Consider the following 21,929-nt stretch of genomic DNA (forward strand, 5'->3'; position numbering starts at 1 on the left):
ATATATTACCAGGCAATGCCAATTCTGTTCAATTGTTGGGGTTTGGTATAAACACTAAGATATATTGCGCAAAGGAAGATGGAAAAAAAAAAAAAAAAGTCAACACCCAGAGCCCTTCCTATTAGGCATTGCAGGTACTTTTACCCCATAGGAACAAAACCTCTTGCAGCCTTTTAACTTTCTTTTTTTTACCCCTCAGTTTTCTATCAGGAGAATGTATGGATAGATGGTTGGACAATTTCAAAATTTTGTATGGGCACCATAATTGTCTGCTAAATATTAAAAGTACATTCTGCAAGAGGTTAGTTATCAGTGTATTTAGATTTTAATAAAGTAGAAAATTGATCAATGTCATAGAATAACAAAGCATGGAATTCCATTGTAAAATAGAAAATGTTCATAAGGGTATTCCCATCTCAAACATTAAGGACATATCCATGGGATAAGCCTCAGATGTATAGTAGATGTGCGTCCCTTCAATGAAACCTGCAACTTTAAGTCAGTGAAGAGGTGGTTGGAATAGTTTCATTTAAGTGCGAATTCCAAACACCTCTCCAGTAAAAGAATCGTGCAGAAATATATATACAGTATATTCTTTTTCCGCCGTGCAAACTGGCAAATATCTGGTGAAATGGTTTACTGGAATCATCATTTATTCCTCAATCCAACCAGAACTATGGATAAGGATCCAGTATCATAAGAACATAACATTACTATGGAAAACTGAAAAATATTCAAGATCTCTAAGACAGACAATGCAGAAAACATAGTGCAGACAAATTAACTGTATTATACAATAAAATAAATTATGTCTACCTGTCGGATGTAACGCGAATTCGCTCTTCACTTCCCAAATGAAATTTATCATTTTTGTCATTGAAATAAATTTCTACGCAGAGCTCCTCAAAATCATGAAGTTTCTTCTGGTCTTCCTCCGTTAAAAATAATTCTAAAAAAATAAATAAATGTGTTGTGTAAGTAGAGAAGGGCAACTAAAGGTGATCATAATTTTGGAATAATATTTTTTTTGAAAACTGAGAAATCATTTGAGTTTCAATAGCGAAGAAAGGTTCGCTTCTATTTTCTTTTTATGTTTATCAAAAGGTCACCTGATGGGTTAAAAAAAATAATAAATTCCACACTAGAGGCTTCAGATCTTTTTTTCTAGCTCTACCCAATTTTAGGGAGTCAGAAATACTATTCCTTCATTATGACATATTGATATTTGTCGTAGGAGTGCATTGGGGGGGGGGGGGTTGTGTTTTGTGGGTTTTTTTTTTTTTTTTTTAATCCTTTTGGGCTATTCCTTCATTATGATTACATATGATCTTGTGTTTTGTGGTAGAAGTAGTTTGGGGGGAGAGGGTTGTTTTTCTTTAATAATTTTGGGCCATCACATCAGTGGAATGAATTTAAAAAAAAAATTACATTTTTTTCCTTAAAAATGACCCTCGTGTGTACTTATATGTGCATATGTGGCCAGTTCTGCTGATATTGGCAGGCTTGGCTGAATATTTAATATGATATAGACTTCAGGACTCTTCCCAGACAGACTGTCACTGCAGAGAAGCCTCCGGGAGGTTCAATTTCAGATGGCCGATTCCTTTGTACTCAGGGTGATAAGGTGCCTCCAGGGGAGTCTGGAGCCATCGGCATAGTGCGTGCGCGCCTTGTGTATGGTGGAGTTGGTAGAGGTAGCTGTCCACTGAGTGAAGGTTCCGTCGCCACCTATCTATTGTGTATGGGGGGGCTCCTGGATTGATGATAATCTATTTTTATATAGCGCTAACATATTCCACAGCGCTTTACAGCTTGCACACATCATCGCTGTCCCCAATAGGGCTCACAATCTAAATTCCCTATCAGTATGTCTTTGGAATGTGGGAGGAAAGCTGAGAACCCGGAGGAAACCCACGCAAACTCCTTGCAGATATTGTCTTTTTTTTTTTTTAAACTCTTGAAGGATTCCACAAAATAAGATAAACATATGATATCATAGCGTAACCACAAAATAATCCATATATCAACATTCACATTGACATAGATATGACAAAAGACCTTCAATAATAAAGTATATAAACAAACAAATAAAACATAACCTTCAGTATAATATATTTTACCGGACATTGCACTTCCTAATCAACACAGTTTTAATAAATGTTTTAAAGCTCATACCAGATCAGGTTATAATATAGGGATTTTTGTGTACTCACCGTAAAATCCTTTTCTCCGAGCCTATCATTGGGGGACACAGGACCATGGGTGTTATGCTGCTGCCACTAGGAGGACACTAAGTAATACAGAAAGAATAGCTCCTCCCCTGCAGTATACACCCTCCTGCTGGCTCTAAGTGAACCAGTTCGGTAACAAAGCAGTAGGAGCTTAATATTTAACAAGGATAAACTATGTCAAAACCAAGTCAACACAGAAACCAAAGCCAATAGGCTAACAGGGTGGGTGCTGTGTCCCCCAATGACTGGCTCGAAGAAAAGGATTTTACAGTGAGTACACAAAAATCCCTATTTCTCCTACGCCTCATTGGGGGACATAGGACCATGGGACGTCCTTAAGCAGTCCATGGGTGGGAAACAATTAACTGCAATTGCTCCTTGTACCCACAAGTTACAGATGCGGCACTGCCGCCTGCAAAATTCGTCTGCCGACGGTCGCATCTGCCGAGGCCTGAGAGTGAATATGGTAATGTTTTGTAAACGTATGCAGGCTGGACCAAGTCTCAGCTTTGTAAACTTGGGTGGCCGAAGCTTGGTGCCGGATGGCCCAAGGCATAACCGCTGACCGAGTGGAGTGAGCCATTTTAATCCCTGCTGGGACAGGAAGAGCTCTGAGTCGGTAGGACTCCTGAATAGCCGAACTAATCCATTTGGCTATTGTCGCCTTGGAAGCAGGAAACCTTTTCCTTGGTCCTTCCGGGAGCACGAACGGGGCATCTGAGCTGCAGAAAGACGCTGTCCGCGAGACGCATCTCCTAAGAGCTCTCAATAAACTCAGTGTGTGAAGGGCCTTCTCGATGCGATATACTGGTGCCGGACAGAGTGACAGAAAAACAATCTCCTCATTGAGATGAATAGAGGAGACAACCTTCGGTAGAAAAGACGGGGATGTTCTCAACACCACCTTATCCTGATGAAAATTCAGGAACGGAACTTGAGAAGACAAAGCCACCAGCTCGGAGACTCGTCTAATAGAGGTGACCGCAACTAGGAAAGCAACTTTCCATGAAAGAAAAGACAGGGAAACCTCCAGTAGAGGTTCGAAAGGAGCCTGTTGCAAAACTGAGGACCAAATTAAGGTCCCATGGTTCCAACGGCATCTTATAGAGGGGCACACGATGGGAGACTCCCTGAATAAACGTCTTGACTTGTAATCTGTTGGCAATCCTGTGTTGAAACAGAACAGAGGGCTGAAACCTGCCCTTTGAGAGAACTAAGGGCGAGACCCAAGTCCAAACCCATTTGTAAGAATTCGAGAATGGAGAAATGAAGAGGAGAACGTCCTCGGTCGTTGCACCATGAGAAGGTGGTCTTCCAGGTGCGATGATAAGTACGCATAGATGTAGGCTTTCTAGCGCTAATCATGGTAAATGGGGCCCTGAGATATCAAGTCTGCGCGATTCGGTAATCGCCAGGGAACGTCGGTGACTAGTTGAACTAGTTCCGTGTACCACGCCCGGCCAATGTGGCGCAATCAGGATTACCGGTACCCTCTCCGCTCTGATCTTGATGACTCTCGACAGTAAAGGAAGCGGGGGAAATATGTACGGAAGCCGAAAATGATGCCACGGGAGTACGAGAGCATCTGCCCCGATGGCTGCCGGATCATGGGAACGAGCTATGAAGTTGGGAAGTTTGGAATTTTGCCGTGAGGCCATCAGATCCACATCCGGAATTCCCCAACAACAGCAGATCAGGTGGAAGATCTCCGGATGGAGAGACCACTCGCCGGAGTCGATGCCTTGACGACTGAGGAAATCTGCCTCCCAATTGTCCACTCCCGGGATGTGAACTGCAGAAATCATTGAGCGGTTTTCCTCGGCCCATCGGAGGATGTGGCCTACCTCGGTCATGGCTGCCTCGCTGCGGGTTCCCCCTTGGCGGTTGATGTATGCCACTGCAGTGGCGTTGTCGGACTGATTCCTGACTGGGCGACCCGCCAGGAAGGGATGGAATTGGAGAAGCACCAACCTGATTGCCCGAATTTCCAAGATGTTGATCGGAAGATTTGATTCCTGGGGGGACCAGCGGCCCTGAGCAGTGTGATGAAGGAACACCGCTCCCAAGCCTAGAAGACTGGCATCTGTTGTCAGAACTAATGAATGTAGTGGAAGAAAGGACTTCCCTTGATTCAGGGAGGATTTCAATGTCCACCACCTGAGAGACTGTCTGACTTGCTGGGGAAGGAGGAACCGACGGTCAAGGGAGAACGGGTTCCTGTCCCCAAACAGCCAGGAGGGCGGAGGTGTAATTGAGCAAATGGAACCGCCTCCATAGCTGCTACCATCCTGCCGAGAACTCTCATACTGAAGCGCAGAGAGTGAGTGTGAGGCTGAGGGGGCTTCTGAGCTTCTCGCTGTAAAACCGAGATCTTTTCCGGGGGAAGAAGAACCAACCCCCGGGAGGAGTCGAGTATCATTCCTATAAAGGAAATTCACTGAGCCAGTAATGGGGAAGATTTTTTGAAGTTTATCTTCCAACCCAAGCGAGAGTGTATCTATTGTAATGTTGACGGCCTCCTCGCAGGTGCGGAAAGAGGGGCCTTTGATAAGGATATCGTCTAGGATATCGGGTGTGGAGTATGGCCACGGCAGCCGCCATGACCTTGGTGAATACCCTGGGGGCGATGGCGAGGCTGAAAAGCAGAGCAACTAATTGAAAGTGATCTTCATGAACTGCAAAGCGAAGAAACCTTTGGTGAGAAGGTAAAATAGGATTGTGGAGGTACGCGTCCTGGATGTCTATAGATGCCAGGACCTCGCCCTTTTTCCATGGAGGCAATGACAGAACGAAGCGATTTCATCTGGAACCATCGCACCCTGACGAACTTGTTCAGCAGTTTTAAATCCAGTATGGGCCGTACTGTACCGTCCTTCTTTGGAACAATGAAGAGGTTTGAATAAAAACCTTGAAACCTTTCGCTTTGAGGGACCGGAATAATAACTCTGTCTTTTCTCAGAGAGCTTGTAGCTTGGAAGAACTCTGATGCTTCTGCCCTGGGAGGAGAAGACAGGAAAAAAACGGTTTGGAGGATGAGATAAGACCATCTTGTATCCGGAGGACACTAGGTCGCAGACCCACTCGTCGTGAGCGACCGAGAGCCACGCGGCACTGAAGGAAAGCAGGCGGCCGCCTACTTTGAGGGTGTCCCCCGGATACCACAGGGAGTCATTGTGTGGAAGAGCTGCCCGTTCTGGAGCCTCTGGATCCCGACTGCCTATACCTGCCTCTCCATCAAGGGGAAGGTTTATAAGAGGCCTGGGAACCTCTGTCTCCACGTTGTGCCAGGCCGGAACCGGGAGATGTGGATGTAGAGGACCAGTTTGAGTTGTAACGCAAAAAATCGGGACCGAGCCTGTGGTTGCAGGTTCCGAAAGGGCCGAGAGGATCTCTGTTGTGGAAGAAATTTACTCTTCCCTTCCGGTGGCGTCGGAAATTAATTGGTCGAGCTTTTCGCCAAAAAAGGCGACCGCTCTGATATGGTAGAGAAGTCAATAACTTTTTGGAAGCAGAATCCGCAAGCCAGTTCCTGAGCCATAAGGACCTTCGGATGGTAATGGCGTTTGCTGCTGCTTGAGAAGCCCAGTTAGCGGCATCCAGGGACGCGGTCACTACAAAATCTCCAGCTCTGGCTATCTGAGTAGCGAGGTCTGCTATCTCGGGGGGAAGATTGGTATCCAGCACCGCTGAAGACAAGACCTCAGCCCAATGGGTCATACCACCCACGTAGCGGCAAAAGATGGGAAGAGTGCGGCTGCTGAGGCTTCAAACGCTGAACGCGCCATATTGTCGATCTGACGATCGGTTGGGTTTTTAATAGAGGCGCCCTCCGAAGAGGATAAAACAGATTTAGTAGCCAGGCGCGATCGGGGGAGATTGCGACCAATTTTTTCTTGGATCCTGGGAAAGGGATATTTTGACTCCATGGGCTTCTGCCCTGTGAATCGTTTATCTGGATGGATCCTGTGAGATTCAACAATTTGCTTAAACTCGGGATGAGTGGCGAACACTCTGTGAGCTCGTTTGGTCCTCTTAAAGGACACGGCATGATCCGTTTTAGATAAAGGTTCCTCCTCAAGCTTCAAAGCCTTATTCACTGACTCAGAGTCGAGAGTCTCCTGATCGTGATGAAATTCCTGATCTAGGGACGTATCGTCCTCTGAAACAGGTTTTCTACTAGCCCAAATGGAAGGGGAGCGAGAAATGGAGCTCTCAGAACCCGAATCCCGGGGATGGTCTGGGGATATGGCATGAGTCCTTTTCCTGTTAGAGTGAGAGCTACTTGGCAAGGTACGACCCCTGGAGTACGAGGGGTTCTGACAATCGAAGCGTCATCCGTAATAGTGCCCTGGTTAGAAGGAGGGTCTCGGAACGAGTGTAACGCTTTTGCCAGGGATGCCATAGACCGGGAAAGGGAGGTAGCCCACTCAGGGGGACTAAGCTCACTGGGTTCGGTATCAGTAACAGGTGGTTCCTGAGCAGTCAGGTGGTTCCTGAGCAGTCACCGGTTCACAAGCTGTGCATAATGCAGTATTGTGACCCCGGGGTAATGACACCTTTCAAGAGGTACATGCCGCGAAGAACACCGTGTGGGTTTTCCCAGACTTTTTGTGAGGCTTTGATTGAGACATAGCATAGCCTTGAGGAGAGCGCTTAATAACAGGGGAAGGGTTAAGCTATGTTTCTGCAGTTTACCCAGGTCCTGTGTCTTGAGTCCCCAGGGGAGGCCCGCAGTGTATGCACAGAAACCGTTAGTCCTGAAGGTTGCGATTCAAAAGGCTGGAGCAGCGCTGCAGCATCAGCCCTGTGGGTGTTCCAAGATGGCCGCCGAGATCAGGAAGTGAGAGCGCTTCTCAGGGAACGAGAGGCGCCAGAAAGAGTGGGCGGCGGTAACTGCCGGTGGGCGTGGCCAAAACTCCGGCCTGTATGAAGGGGAAAAGCGAGGGGCTAAATTTTAAACCTGCAGTTGCGGACTGCAGTACCGCGACTGCTATTAGCACCATTCTTAAGCCACACTCCATTGAGTTGCTGCACTGCGGACCACCCACGGACTCCAGGCTTTAAGGTGCGGACCTCCCATACCCCGGGGAGCAGGACCCCCCAGCGCCTCGGCACCCGCAGTGTACTCACGGTAGATGCGGTGGGCCGGTGCTCAATCCACCGTCGCCATAGACATGGAGGGGGTGGAGAGCTTCTGCCGCCTTGCGTCATCCGCTATATTAGTGGTGATGTAGAGGGGGGCTGCACGGATGCCATACATATTTATGTCCGGCTATGCACTTGGCTCCAGGAGAGGTAGATGGAGGGCTACTCCATGTGGTCGCCTGCTATGGAGGGGGGAGATCGGAACGCGAAGGAACCGTCGCCCGTAAGGTGAGCTCAGGGTTGGCATCCAACGTTGCAGGAAAGGATACGGGAGGGACGCCCCACGTACTTGCCTGTTGATGATTCGGGGGAGATCGGAACCTAGAAAGGATCCGTCGCCCCCGTTCGCTCTGTTAAGGGAAAAAATAGAAGTAAAAAAATAAAATAAAAACGGTGGGGTCTGAAAGCAAACCCAAGTGCCTCCTACAGACACTAAGCAAGAACTGGTTCACTTAGAGCCAGCAGGAGGGTGTATACTGCAGGGGAGGAGCTATTCTTTCTATATTACTTAGTGTCCTCCTAGTGGCAGCAGCATAACACCCATGGTCCTGTGTCCCCCAATGAGGTGTAGGAGAAAGACAAGTTATAAATCCTACATAGATCATCACATTCATAATCCAGAATAGATATACGCATCAGGGACTATATCGCAAGATTGAAGAGGCCATAGCACCAGGAGCCAGGTGCATCAATGGCAAGTCACATCACCTTTCCCAAATCTTCTGAAATTTCTGGGGACATCCTCTGTTCCCGTATAGTATGTGTTCATAAGGAATTACGTCATTCACAAGTTTCTTCCACTGATTAATCGAAGGAGATTTCCCCCCCCCCATCCACCTCAATACTATCTCTTTCCTAGCCATAAATAAAACTTCCTGAAGAAATATTCTATCATGGTGTACCCAATCTCCTCGTCCACGACCCCCAGAATGCACAATTCTGGTCTACATTCAATCAGTATCCCCATTATCCGCTCCAGTTTATCTACGATCTCACTCCAATATCTCCGAATAATCCTACAGTTCCAAATAAGGTGCCAGAAATCAGCCCCGGATTCCCCACATCTGTGACAGTCATCAGTCGCCCCTCTACCAAATTTATGTAGTCTACTTGGGGTCAGATAGGATTGGTGAAGAATATACAACTGTATTAACTTGTTATTTGCAGCAGGTGACACCATCGTGTGTGCTTCTAGGATATCGCGCCACTGATCATCAGTGAGAGGGGACTAGATGTCGCCACTTACTCTCCACAGCGAGCTCAGTGGATGCGATTTTTGAGTTTAACAAAAAGGTATAAAGGGAGGATATTACTCCTCTGGGTCCTTGGGTCGATAGTATTCCTATCAGAGGGTATTTAGAGATTCTCATTCTAGGATACGGGAACTGGTACATTATGGCGTGCCTTAATTGCAAATATCTATAAAAATCTCTGTGGGGAATTCCAAACCGGATATGGATTTGTTCGAACGACAAAGTTTCATTTTCAAAAATCTGACTAAGTGTTGTTATTCCATTTTGTTTCAAGAAAACCGGGTCCTGTAAACTCTCAAGGTGCGGGAATTCGGGACTAACCCATATCTGAATTTCCCCAATTTGATCAGTGAATTTCAAAATGAGTTTACTTTCTCGCCAAACCTGTATTGCCAAGCAATGCGCAAATAAACCTTGAGGTGGCCTATATGAACCCTCCAATATTGGCCATGGTATATTTCCACCCAAAAAATGCACGAGGTGGGCTTCTGCATTATTAATCTCACCCTGATTAACCCAATGTTTTAAGTAGCGCAGCTGACCAGCCAGATAATACAAATATAAGTCAGGGACCGCATATCCACCTGGGTGTTTGGGCCTCTGCAGAGATCCAATACTTAATTTAGGTCTTGACAGACCCCATATAAATGCTGCCACCATACTATGCATTTTTCTAAAAAAAAAACCAAAAAAAACTTTTAGGAACCCTTAACGATGTGCGTTCCAGCATATATAAGAATTGAGGAAGAATTATTTTAATTAATCCAATTCTTCCCGCAACAGATAAGGGAAGTCGGGACCATATCCTAAACTTATTCCTCATCAGATCTTCCAAAGGGTATATATTATCTTTAAGGTCTCTAATCGGATTTTGATTAACTATGATGCCTAAATATTAGAATTTTTGTGCTACCTTTAAATCACATAGCACGGGTTCAGTTATGTTATTAATGGCATGATGCAGATGTTGTCCTTGGTGGGATTAATGCGGCATAGTGTAACTACTGAAGTATGATTACACTATATCCAATAACTTACTTGGTCCATGTGAATTCTTGTCTTTCTTTCTTCGTTTGCAAACAAAGCAGAAGAGGGAAGACAAATGGCTGAATATAATCAAAGGAGGTGGCAAGAAAGGCTTCTCATGATACGCCATAATGAAATGGTAACGTTGGTACTTCCATACTATATTTGAAATCGACTTCACTTGGAAATACACATTGCTAAGAGAAGATTGAGAAAGAACAGACACAAATTAGAATGTGTTAACACCTCGAAAACCAAAATGGTAGAGGTCATTAGAAAGTTACCTACATGCTAATTGTATATAACAATGGTGGTCTCTAGGATCAGTTTTCAGAGGTCATCTAACATCACAGGCAGTAATTATTGATATTAAACCTGAAGGCAGATAACATAGGAACCACCATAGATTAATAGGTGATGGCCACAGCTCATTGCCTCCCCCCTCGCGCTGCAGTATCTGTGCTTTGGACACGGAGAAAGCCTAGACCATTCTCTATTATAAATTATTAGGTTGTTTATGGCCACAAACTATAAGGAACAAAAACAGAAAAACACTTGATTTATCAAAAGATTTGATAGGTGGGAGTAAGGGTACAGAAGCCCCAAAAAAGCGCTCATTGAAGTGTTGTACCCAATAGTGTCCACTCAGCAGAGAAGAGCGAGCAGTAGATGCACACAGCATCACCCATGGTCTACACTATGTTCCAAATTATTATGCAAATGATATTTTTCTAGGATTTTCTTAAATGGTTGGTGCAAATGACAATTGGTCTAATAAAAGTCATCACCCATTAGAGTATGCATCAAATGTTATTGAAGAAACCTCCCAATGATAACAGTATAATCTCCAAAATGAACAAAAACTCAAAATGCACTGTTCCAAATTATTAGGCACAGTAGAATTTCTAAACATTTCATATGTTTTAAAGAACTGAAAATGCTCATTTGTGGAATTTGCAGCATTAGGAGGTCACATTCACTGAACAAAAAAGTTATTTAACTCCAAAACATCCTAACAGGCCAAGTTACATGTTAACATAAGAACCCTTCTTTGATATCATCTTCACAATTCTTGCATAAATTGAACTTGTGAGTTTTTGGAGAGTTTCTGCTTGCATTTGTTTGCATGAAGTCAGAATAGCCTCCCAGAGCAGCTGTTTTGATGTGAACTGCCTCCCACCCTCATAGATCTTTTGCTTGATGATACTCCAAAGGTTCTCTATAGGGTTGAGGACAGGGGAAGATGGTGGCCACACCATGAGTTTATCTCCTTTAATGCCCATAACAGCCAATGACTCAGAGGTATTCTTTGCAGCATGAGATGGTGCATTGTCATGCATGAAGATGATTTTGCTCCTGAAGGCACGTTTCTGCGTTTTACACATGGAAGAAAGTTGTCAGCAAGAAACTCTATATACTTTGCAGAGGTCATTTTCACACCTTTAGGAAACTTTAACGGCCCTACCAGCTGTTTCCTCATGATTCCGGCCCAAAGCATGACTCCTTCACCTCCTTGATGATGTTGCAGCCTTGTTGGGACATGGTGGCCATCCACCTCGACACTCACCAGTACATAAGACTGTTTGATAATTAGTCTTCATGTATATCTGGGCTCACTGCAACCGTTTCTGCTTGTGAACACTGTTTAGAGGTGGCCAAATAGTAGGTTTATGCACCACAGCAGGCCTTTGAAGGATCCTACACCTTGATGTTCGAGGAACTCCAGAGGCACCAGCAGCTTCAAATAACTGTTTGCTGCTTTGTAATGGTATTTTGGCAGTTGCTCTCTTAATCCAATGAATTTGTCTGGCAGAAACCTTCCTCATTATGCATTTATCTGCATGAACTCTGTCTGTGCTCTGTTTCAGTCACAAATCTCTTCACAGTATGATGATCACTCAAGTTTTAGTGAAATATCTAATGCTTTCATACCTTGTCCAAGGCATAGCACTATTTAACGCTTTTCAGCAGCAGAGAGATCCTTTTTATTTCCCATATTGCTTGAAACCTGTGGCCTGCTTAATAATGTGGAACATCATTTTTGAGTAGTTTTCCTTTAATTAGAATCACCTGGAAAGCTAATTATCACGTGTTTAAGATTGATTTCAGTGATCCATTGAGCCCTGAGACACAATACCATTCACGAGTTTATTTGAAAAACAAAACAATTAAATCTTTATGACACGTAAATCCAATTTGCATAATAATTTGGAACACAGTGTACACCGAATGTTCATTTCTTATTATAGTACTGCATTTCCAACAAAACACAGAATAAAATAATTTTTGTCTTTGTCTTAAATAAACATACAAAATAAAACCAAAACAAGAGTCCAAAAGCAGAAATCTTGGTGAACGAACGAATCTCTAAACTAATGAGTTTTTTAAAAAAGAATCTTGAGCAGGGCTCCTTATCTCCCTTTGGCAATACCATTTTTATTGGAAAGAAAGATTTCACATTCATGAACCCTCATGTATTGATTGCAATTATGCATTAAATGTTGATAATGTGATAACGACTTACTTAAAAAATGCAATGAGAAGATTCACCATAATGATATATTGCACAAAGAGGTAGACAGCTTGCAGAAACGGAGTCAGCCAAGTTCCAACAGCACACAATTCTTTCACTTCAGAGTTTTCGGCACAAACTAGAACAGAGAATATACATGTATACCGGATATGAAATCAGTGGCGAGAAAAAGTGGAGATTTTTTTTTTAAGAAAAGAGGACACATTAAAGACATTAGGTCCTTTTGAAAACCACTATTAAATTAGAGGTACATAATGTCACTAATGCCCAATACGCAGTACAGTAATTACTACCAACGCTGACCTTCACAACCGTCCATAATCTGTCTCCTCCGTGTATATACAAAAGCTGTCCATAATTTGTCTCCTCCGCATATTCCCAAAATAATCTTCCGATCTCTACCAACACACACCCTCCAGTCCTCCTAAGACCTCCTTCTCTTCTCCACACTGGTACATTCCCCACCCAATCGCCTACAAGACTTCTCCAGAGTATCAACCCATCCTCTGAAATTCTGTGCCTCAACACATCTGATTATCCGTCACACTTAGGCTAGGTTCACATTGCGTTAGTGGGTGATCGCTAACGGACAGCGTTGCACGGCGAAAATGTCGCAATTAACGCGGTGCAACGGGTCCGTTAGCGCACCCATTGACAGCAATGTAAATTTTGCCTGTAGCGCATCACTAGCGCGTGCCTTTTTCGGCTCGCGCTAGCGATGTGCCGTTCTTTTGCAGCGCGCCTCGGACGCTGCTTGCAGCGTCCACGGCGCGCCCGAGGTCCGTTCCCCACTCTCGCAGATCGGGGATCTGCGAGAGCGGGAACGTTAGCGCGACCCCTAAACGCGGCCCCTACAAAAACATTGCGTTAGCGCAATCCGCAAGCGCTAAACGGATTGCCCTAACGCAATGTGAACCTAGAAATTTCTGATGGAACTTGAAAACCCACGTCTTTAAGAAAGCTTACAGCCTACAATGACCCCCTGCCAGCTCACCAAAGCTGCCGCAACACTTTAACCTACGGTCTCCTTTCCCATTATCCTGTAGAATGTAAGCCTGCAGAGGGCAGGATATTCTCAGTACAATTCTGTCATTGTTTGTTCACTGTAATTTATTATTGTATTTTGTATGTAACCCCTTCACATGTATAGCAGCATGGAATCAGTGGTGCTCTAAAAAAATAATTAATAATACTAATTACTAAATTAAAACCCAAAAAAATTGCTTCAGATAGAACTTCATACAGCATGAAGACTGCCTCACAGATCTCGCCTGTGTTTATATGCTGCATACTCGCGCTCCTCAGTTTCCACTATGAGGTAATCCATATCACCATAAGCAAATCGACCCAAAAGTCTATTACCCACACCAAATAACCCAAATCCAAACCACTGAACACCCACTTATGGGCATCCAAGAGCTCAACACAGCAATGAGGATCAAAATGAGGGCTCCTCAAAACAAGGCAAATTGCTGCTTACCCATTGACAGGTCTGTGAAAAGTGGGAACTAGAATCTGAATAGTCGCTTACTTTTAAAAATAAACAAAATATATAAAATAGCTTCTATTACCATCTATTTCATAAGCATACACTTCACCAAACATCATCCAGTAAGGCTGGAAAACGATATTCCTAGCAAGGGTCCAACTTGGTCCTTCATATGGATAAAGAATTGCCTGTCTTGGAACACCATAACTCAAGAGTACGACAGCCATAATGACAACGATGTAGAACATATTTGCAACCTGTAGAGGGGAAAAAAAAAAACACCCCCCAAAAAAACAAGTGCACGGCATTACTTTATGATAACCTTGAAGATCACATTAAAATGTCATGAAAGCGTGCACACTTGAAGACGTACCATTTTGCCAATCATCATTACATATGGTCCGGCTTGTTGATTGACGGCCAAAAAATCCAGTAATCGCACATACCAGAAAATTATATTCAGGCAATATGTCAGTCTTCCAGCAATAAAGACAGAATTATAAGGATCTTCATCGTCATCGGTATCACTGTCTGATAGGGGGTCAACGTTGTAATTATAAGCTCCAAGCCTTAGGCCACACCCAATGAAGAAAGTAACAATAGCGATTGTGTCCGTGATATTAAAATATTCCCCAAACCATACTTTTATCTTCTGATTGATCTTCCCAGCTTCAGACATAAAAATCTGCAATAGAGAAAAAAAAACCTCTCTAATAACTAATTACTACTAAAGAGAATTGTAAAGGAGTTGTCCAGCCTTAGGCTACAAGTCTGCAGTCACTTAATGTGACTGCAGACTTGCAAATCCTCAGAGCAGGCAGTAATGTGACCGCTAGTAAGCAATTTGCATACTTCTGGCCACATTCTGACTAGACGTGTCCGACCCTGCTCAATGGACTTTGCATTGAGGCCGCACACGTCTAGTTGGTATGTGAACACACGTACAAAAATCACATGCTTGCGGTCACGCGCCCACCAGTCCTCGCACTGACACCGGAGAATCCTCACAGCAAGCACAATGTGAGAATGCAGTGACTGCAGACTTGTAGCCTAAGGCTGGACAACCCCTTTAATGTACATTTCAGTTTATAGAAGAGTTGAGTGACAACCAATATGGCTTCTGCTACAGGTATTATGTGGCTCTCATATTAAAGGGCACCAGTCTGTTCTGGGAAAAACACAAAGATGGGTTCCTGTGTCCCCCAATGAAGCGATAAAGATGACGTTGGAAGATTACGATCAGCATTAGGGTATATGGACATGACATCTTTCAGGTAGAATCCGCCTGAATAAGCGCTGCTAAGCCACTGCATAAGAATGCACAGCAACATAAGGACTACATTGCTGCAAGTTCACTCTTCTGTTACTTCTTTTAAAGTGTGAAGCAGATAGGGAAGTAGCACTTTCATTCTAATAATCGGCTTAAAGACGTCATATGTGCACAGATGCCGGTTTTACTTTCATTCATCTCCGAGCGGGCAAAATCTGGTGAGTGTCTCTTCTCAGTGTAGGAGGGGTAATGGGAGAGAATGGGAGGGATGAGCTCATTTCATACCATGTCTGAAGGTAAACGGAGTTTTGTGCTTAGATCTCTAAGATCTGTGCGCTCCTCAATGCGAGAATCGATATGCCCATTCCTGGAGCTGCTGCTTAAAGGGGTTGTCCAGTTAAGAGAGAAAAGACTGCAGTTACTCTGTGTGACTGTAGACTTGTGAATCTCCCCCAGTGGACACACTGTGCGTTGAGGGGATTTGCAGGTTTCTGATCCAGGACTGGAGGGTATGTATGCAGTACACATACTCAGGGCTGGCAGGTGCGGCCTTGCTCCATACACTTGTATCTGTGCGCTGGGGGGATTCAAAAGTCTACAGTGACACAGAGTTACTGCAGAATTATCACTTCTTAATGGACAACCCCTTTAATCAAATTAAATTTGATATGGGCTCAAATGTGATTTTTGCTCAATCTAAAATTAGATTTCAAGGGAATCTGTCAGGAGGTTTTTGTTACTTAGCCTAAGAGGAGCCCAACGTCGGGGCAGAGAGCCTGATTCCTGGGATTTGCCACTTGCTCAGTAACAAAACCTATTGACAGTGACTCCACCACCTCACTCTGAGCAGTGCTGTTTCTTATGTTATCTATAGAAAACAGCAGGAGCTGCTGGGATTGTGCAAAGCAACACAAAACTAAGTGGGAGATGTGCAGGGAGAGCACAAAGGAGAAGTGGTTTGTTCAGCCGGGAAACCTGTGACCTGGGAGAGAACTAGCAGAAGGTGAGCTATGATTGGCATGTAGCAACCACATAGGAGGTCATAGGAGACTTAAACCTGCTGGCATCCCCACATCCTATGCTTGCAGTAGCCTCTGCTGGGAGCTGTGCATGTCCTCTAAATTGCGCGGTTCACAGCTGTGGGGAAGCCAGGTGCGATTTTATTGCAGCCCTGCAATATGTGCTGAGCTACAATACCCCATCCACACTCGGTGCTCAGCGGCGGACAGAGAAGAGGTCCAGGGCACCCTGATATTGTACTACCAATGCCAGGATTCCCTGCCCTTTACACTGCTGGAAGTAGTGCCCGCCACAACCCTGCGGCTGTGACTTACTCAAGAGGCAAGAAAAGCTTGGCATTAGTAGTACAATGGCAGGGTGCCAGGACCTCCTCTCACTGCCCGCTACGACTATTACATTTTTGGTAGCAGAAAGTGTGTGAATGAAATATAATAAACGATGTAATAAATTACCACCTTGGCCCATATAGAAGCATGACTCCAGACAATAAAATGGCAAAGTCTTTTCATTGTCAACTTGCTTTCGGAACAATTATTTTTAATGGGACTTTGTTAGCATAACAGAACAAATGCTCAAACTCCGTGCAGGAGCTCAGCGCACCATGGCGGGGCCAAATATTAACTACACCTTCCCACCTACCTCCTCCTTCTCTGGTCTATGAAGCCAGAGCCGTCAATCAAAGAAGATGGAGTAGGGTGAAAAGAGGGGGAAAACAAGCAGGTGGGAAGGTGCCCAAAAATGTTTGGCCACAGTGCACCAAGCGCCAGTACTTCGTTTGAACAGTCATCCTGTGCTGACAGAGTCCCTTTAACAAGATTATACTTCTAAAACAGACATTTGTATAATTGTAATTAAACAAATGTTTTAAACCAATCAGAAAAAAAATAAACACCAACCTCTCGAATTTTTTCAATGGCTGAAGTAAAAATATAGGCAATGACAATCCATTCCTGGAGAGAAGGCAACGGCTCCAGCTTCACAAGAACCACAAAGGTGAATAGCATTAGAAATGCCAAATAAAACAGCTGAGAAAAAAGGAGGTAGATGAAATCCAATGTCATTGCCTTATTGAAGAGAAGATGTTAAAGAGTACACAATATAACAATGGATAGATCAGAACACTCAATTCTTTATTTAAAAAAACAAATATATATATATATATATATATATATATATATATATATATACACACACACACACATACATACAGTGCCTAAAAGTAGTATTCAACCCCCTGCAGATTTAGCAGGTTTAATAAGATGCAAATAAGTTAGAGCCTTCAAACTTCAAACAAGAGCAGGATTTATTAACAGATGCATAAATCTTACAAACCAAAAAGTTTTGTTGCTCAGTTAAATTTTTATAAATTTTAAACATAAAAGTGTGGGTCAATTATTATTCAACCCCTAGGTTTAATATTTTGTGGAATAACCTTTGTTTGCAATTACAGCTAATAATCGTCTTTTATAAGATCTGATCAGGCCGGCACAGGTCTCTGTGGAGTTATCTTGGCCCACTCCTCCATGCAGATCTTCTCCAAGTTATCTAGGTTCTTTGTGTGTCTCATGTGGACTTTAATCTTGAGCTCCTTCCACAAGTTTTCAATTGGGTTAAGGTCAGGAGACTGACTAGGCCACTGCAACACCTTGATTTTTTGCCTCTTGAACCAGGCCTTGGTTTTCTTGGCTGTGTGCTTTGGGTCGTTGTCTTGTTGGAAGATGAATGACGACCCATCTTAAGATCCTTGATGGAGGAGCGGAGGTTCTTGGCCAAAATCTCCAGGTAGGCCGTGCTATCCATCTTCCCATGGATGCGGACCAGATGGCCAGGCCCCTTGGCTGAGAAACAGCCCCACAGCATGATGCTGCCACCACCATGCTTGACTGTAGGGATGGTATTCTTGGGGTCGTATGCAGTGCCATCCAGTCTCCAAATGTCACGTGTGTGGTTGGCACCAAAGATCTCGATCTTGGTCTCATCAGACCAGAGAACCTTGAACCAGTCAGTCTCAGAGTCCTCCAAGTGATCATGAGCAAACTGTAGACGAGCCTTGACATGACGCTTTGAAAGTAAAGGTACCTTACGGGCTCGTCTGGAACGGAGACCATTGTGGTGGAGTACGTTACTTATGGTATTGACTGAAACCAATGTCCCCACTGCCATGAGATCTTCCCGGAGCTCCTTCCTTGTTGTCCTTGGGTTAGCCTTGACTCTTCGGACAAGCCTGGCCTCGGCACGGGAGGAAACTTTCAAAGGCTGTCCAGGCCATGGAAGGCTAACAGTAGTTCCATAAGCCTTCCACTTCCGGATGATGCTCCCAACAGTGGAGACAGGTAGGCCCAACTCCTTGGAAAGGGTTTTGTACCCCTTGCCAGCCTTGTGACCCTCCACGATCTTGTCTCTGATGGCCTTGGAATGCTCCTTTGTCTTTCCCATGTTGACCATGTATGAGTGCTGTTCACAAGTTTGGGGAGGGTCTTAAATAGTCAGAAAAGGCTGGAAAAAGAGATAATTAATCCAAACATGTGAAGCTCATTGTTCTTTGTGCCTGAACTACTTCTTAATACTTTAGGGGAACCAAACAGAATTCTGGTGGGTTGAGGGGTTGAATAATAAATGACCCTCTGAAAAAACTTTTCCCAATTTTTAAAAAAAAATAAACAAAGAAATAACATTCTTTTTTGCTGCAGTGCATTTCACACCAAGGCTGATCTACAGTCCAAACGTCACAATGCCAAGTTAATTCCAAATGTGTAAACCTGCTACATCTGCAGGGGGTTGAATACTACTTGTAGGGTGTGTGCGTGCGTGTGTGTATATATATATATATATATATATATATATATATATATATATATATATATATATATATATATATATATATATATATATATATATATATATATATATATATATATATATATATATTTACACACAAATGCATACACGTACAAAAAATAAATACATATACATACACATCGATACATAATACATACACATGTACATAATATACCGTATATACTCGAGTATAAGCTATGGAGAGGTATGGCAGCGGGTCACAGGAGGCAGGAGCTGACGGCTGCGGCTGACACTGTGCCCACTGCGAAAGAGAAATGAATATTCACTGCACTGGCAATGAATATTCATTTCTCTCATAGTGCGCACAGTGTCAGCCACAGCCGCTGGCTTCCAGCAGCTGCCGGGCTCTCACGGGTGTGTGCTACTTAAGAGACATGAATATTCACCTCTCTCCACTCCCACAGGCGTCGAGTGATTATTCATTACCTTAATGAGCAGGGACACATGATCGCTCGGCCGCAGGAGTTATGGGCACCGGAACAAGATGCAGCGAGGGCGCGCAGGGACGGTAAGTGGATGTTTGTTTTTTATGCTTTTCTATTGGCGGCCATGGGTACAAGGATAGGGGATAAGGAGCCATGCATACCAGAATAGGGATGAGGAGCCATGCATACCAGGATAGGAGTGAGGAGCCATGCATACCAGAATAGGGATGAGGAGCCATGCATACCAGAATAGGGATGAGGAGCCATGCATACCAGGATAGGAGTGAGGAGCCATGCATACCAGGATAGGAGTGAGGAGCCATGCATACCAGGATAGGAGTGAGGAGCCATGCATACCAGGATAGGAGGAGCCATGCATACCAGGATAGGAGTTAGGAGCCATGCAGACAAGGATAGGGATAAGGAGCCATGCAGACAAGGATAGGGATAAGGAGCCATGCAGGCAAGAATAGGGATAAGGAGCCATGCAGGCAAGGATAGGGATGAGGAGCCAAGCAGGCAAGGAAAGAGATAAGGAGCAATGCAGACAAGGACGGGAATAAGGAGCCATGCAGACAAGGACAGGAATAAGAAGCCTCGCAGACAAGGATGGGGATAAGGAGCCACGCATACAAGGATGGGTATAAGGATCCATGCATACTAGGATAGGGGACAATGCATACACGGCTTATACACGAGTCAATAAGTTATCCCAGTTTTTCGGGGCAAAGTTAGGTGCCTTGGCTTATACTCGGGTCGGCTTATACACAAATATATACGGTATACACTGCGTGCAGAATTATTAGGCAAGTTGTATTTTAGAGGATTATTTTTATTATTGATCAAAACTCTGTTCTCAATCAACCCAAAAGACTCGTAAATATCAAAGCTTAATATTTTTGGAAGTTGGAGTGAGGTTTTTTAGATTTGACTGTCTTAGGAGGATATCTGTTTGTGCAGGTAACTATTACTGTGCAGAATTATTAGGCAACTTAATAACAACCAAATATATTCCCATCTCACTTGTTTATTTTCACCAGGTAAACCAATGTCACTGCACAAAATTTAGAAATAAACATTTCTGACATGCAAAAATAAAACCCCAAAAAATTAGTGCCCAGTATAGCCACCTTTCTTTATGATGACACTCAGCAGCCTTCCATCCATAGATTATGTCAGTTGCTTGATCTGTTTACGATCAACATTGCGTGCAGCAGCAACCACAGCCTCCCAGACACTGTTCCGAGAGGTGTACCGTTTTCCCTCCCTGTAGATCTCACATTTTATGAGGGACCACAGGTTCTCTATGGGGTTCAGATCAGGTGAACAAGGGGGCCATGTCATTATTTTTTCCTCTTTGAGACCTTTACTGGCCAGCCACGCTGTGGAGCAGTTGGAGGCATCTGATGGAGCATTGTCCTGCATGAAAATCATGTTTTTATTTAACGATACAGGCTTTTTCCTGTACCACTGCTTGAAGTTGTCTTCCAGAAACTGGCAGTAGGTCTGGGAGTTGAGCTTCATTCCATCCTCAACCCGAAAAGGTCCCACAAGTTCCTCTTTGATGATACCAGCCCATACCAGTACCCCACCTCCACCTTGCTGGCGTCTGAGTCTGAGTGGAGCTCTCTGCCCTTTACTGATCCAGGCTCTGGCCCATCCATCTGGCCCATCAAGAATCACTCATTTCATCAGTCCATAAAACCTTTGAAAAGTCAGTCTTAAGATATTTCTTGGACCAGTCTTGACGTTTTATTTTATGTTTCTTGTTCAAAGGTGGTCGCTAGTCAGCCTTCCTTACCTTGCCAATGTCCCCGAGTATCGCACACCTTGTGCTTTTTGTTACTCCAGTAACGTTGCAGCTCTGAAATATGGCAAAACTGGTGGCAAATGGCATCTTTGCAGCTTCACGCTTGATTTTCCTTAATTCATGGGCAGTTATTTTGCGCCTTTTTTGCCCAACACACTTCTTGCGACCCTGTTGGCTATTTGCCATGAAACGCTTGATTGTTCAGTGATCACGCTTCAAAAGTTTGGCAATTTCAAGACTGCTGCATCCCTCTGCAAGACATCTCACAATTTTGGACTTTTCAGAGCCAGTCAAATCTCTCTTCTGACCCATTTTGCCAAAGGAAAGGAAGTTGCCTAATAATTAAGCACACCTTATATAGGGTTTTGATGTCATTACACAACACCCGTCCTCATTACAGAGATGCACATCCCCTGATTTACTTAATTGGTAGTTGGCTCTCAAGCCTGAACAGCTTGGAGTAGGACAACATGTATAAAAAGTATCATGTGCTCAAAATACAACTTGCCTAATAATTCTGCACGCAGTGTATATATCCCACACCCCACAGTGTGCCCTGTTGAAATCTAAGGGGACTTTGGACAGAGGGCAATAATTATAGGCACCTCAATAACGTGTGATTGTCGCCACAATACAGGTTCTACTGGTAGAATAATCATCAATCTAACCTCAACAAGCTTGTAAGCCATCCTGCAAACCTATTTTGGTGAAAGGCTGGCTTTATTTCTCGGAAGAGACGCAGCCATCTATTTACGAGCACAATCAGTTACTCTTTATTCTGCAGAACCCAATCCAGGATTTGGTTTCTACTAGAATGACATGCAGAAGTGACTAGAGAACCCCTGTACACAATACCAGGTTGTGTAAA

General features: G+C 44.0%; 1 protein-coding gene across 2 annotated transcripts in view; it reads right to left on the reverse strand.

The window, feature by feature from the left end:
• LOC143775491 (transient receptor potential cation channel subfamily M member 7-like) overlaps positions 1-21,929 on the reverse strand; it is a 165,525-nt gene that overhangs the window by 53,705 nt on the left and 89,891 nt on the right. For both annotated transcript variants that reach the window (XM_077263678.1, XM_077263677.1), the window contains exons 20-25: positions 16,864-16,992; positions 14,051-14,362; positions 13,760-13,934; positions 12,180-12,306; positions 9,668-9,852; positions 817-949 (exon numbers count right to left, since the gene is read on the reverse strand). In XM_077263678.1, the coding sequence (XP_077119793.1) occupies positions 817-949; positions 9,668-9,852; positions 12,180-12,306; positions 13,760-13,934; positions 14,051-14,362; positions 16,864-16,992 (1,061 nt within the window). The remainder of the gene's footprint in view (positions 1-816; positions 950-9,667; positions 9,853-12,179; positions 12,307-13,759; positions 13,935-14,050; positions 14,363-16,863; positions 16,993-21,929) is intronic.

The sequence above is a fragment of the Ranitomeya variabilis genome, chromosome 5, assembly GCF_051348905.1.
Source record: "Ranitomeya variabilis isolate aRanVar5 chromosome 5, aRanVar5.hap1, whole genome shotgun sequence".
Taxonomy (NCBI): domain Eukaryota; kingdom Metazoa; phylum Chordata; class Amphibia; order Anura; family Dendrobatidae; genus Ranitomeya; species Ranitomeya variabilis.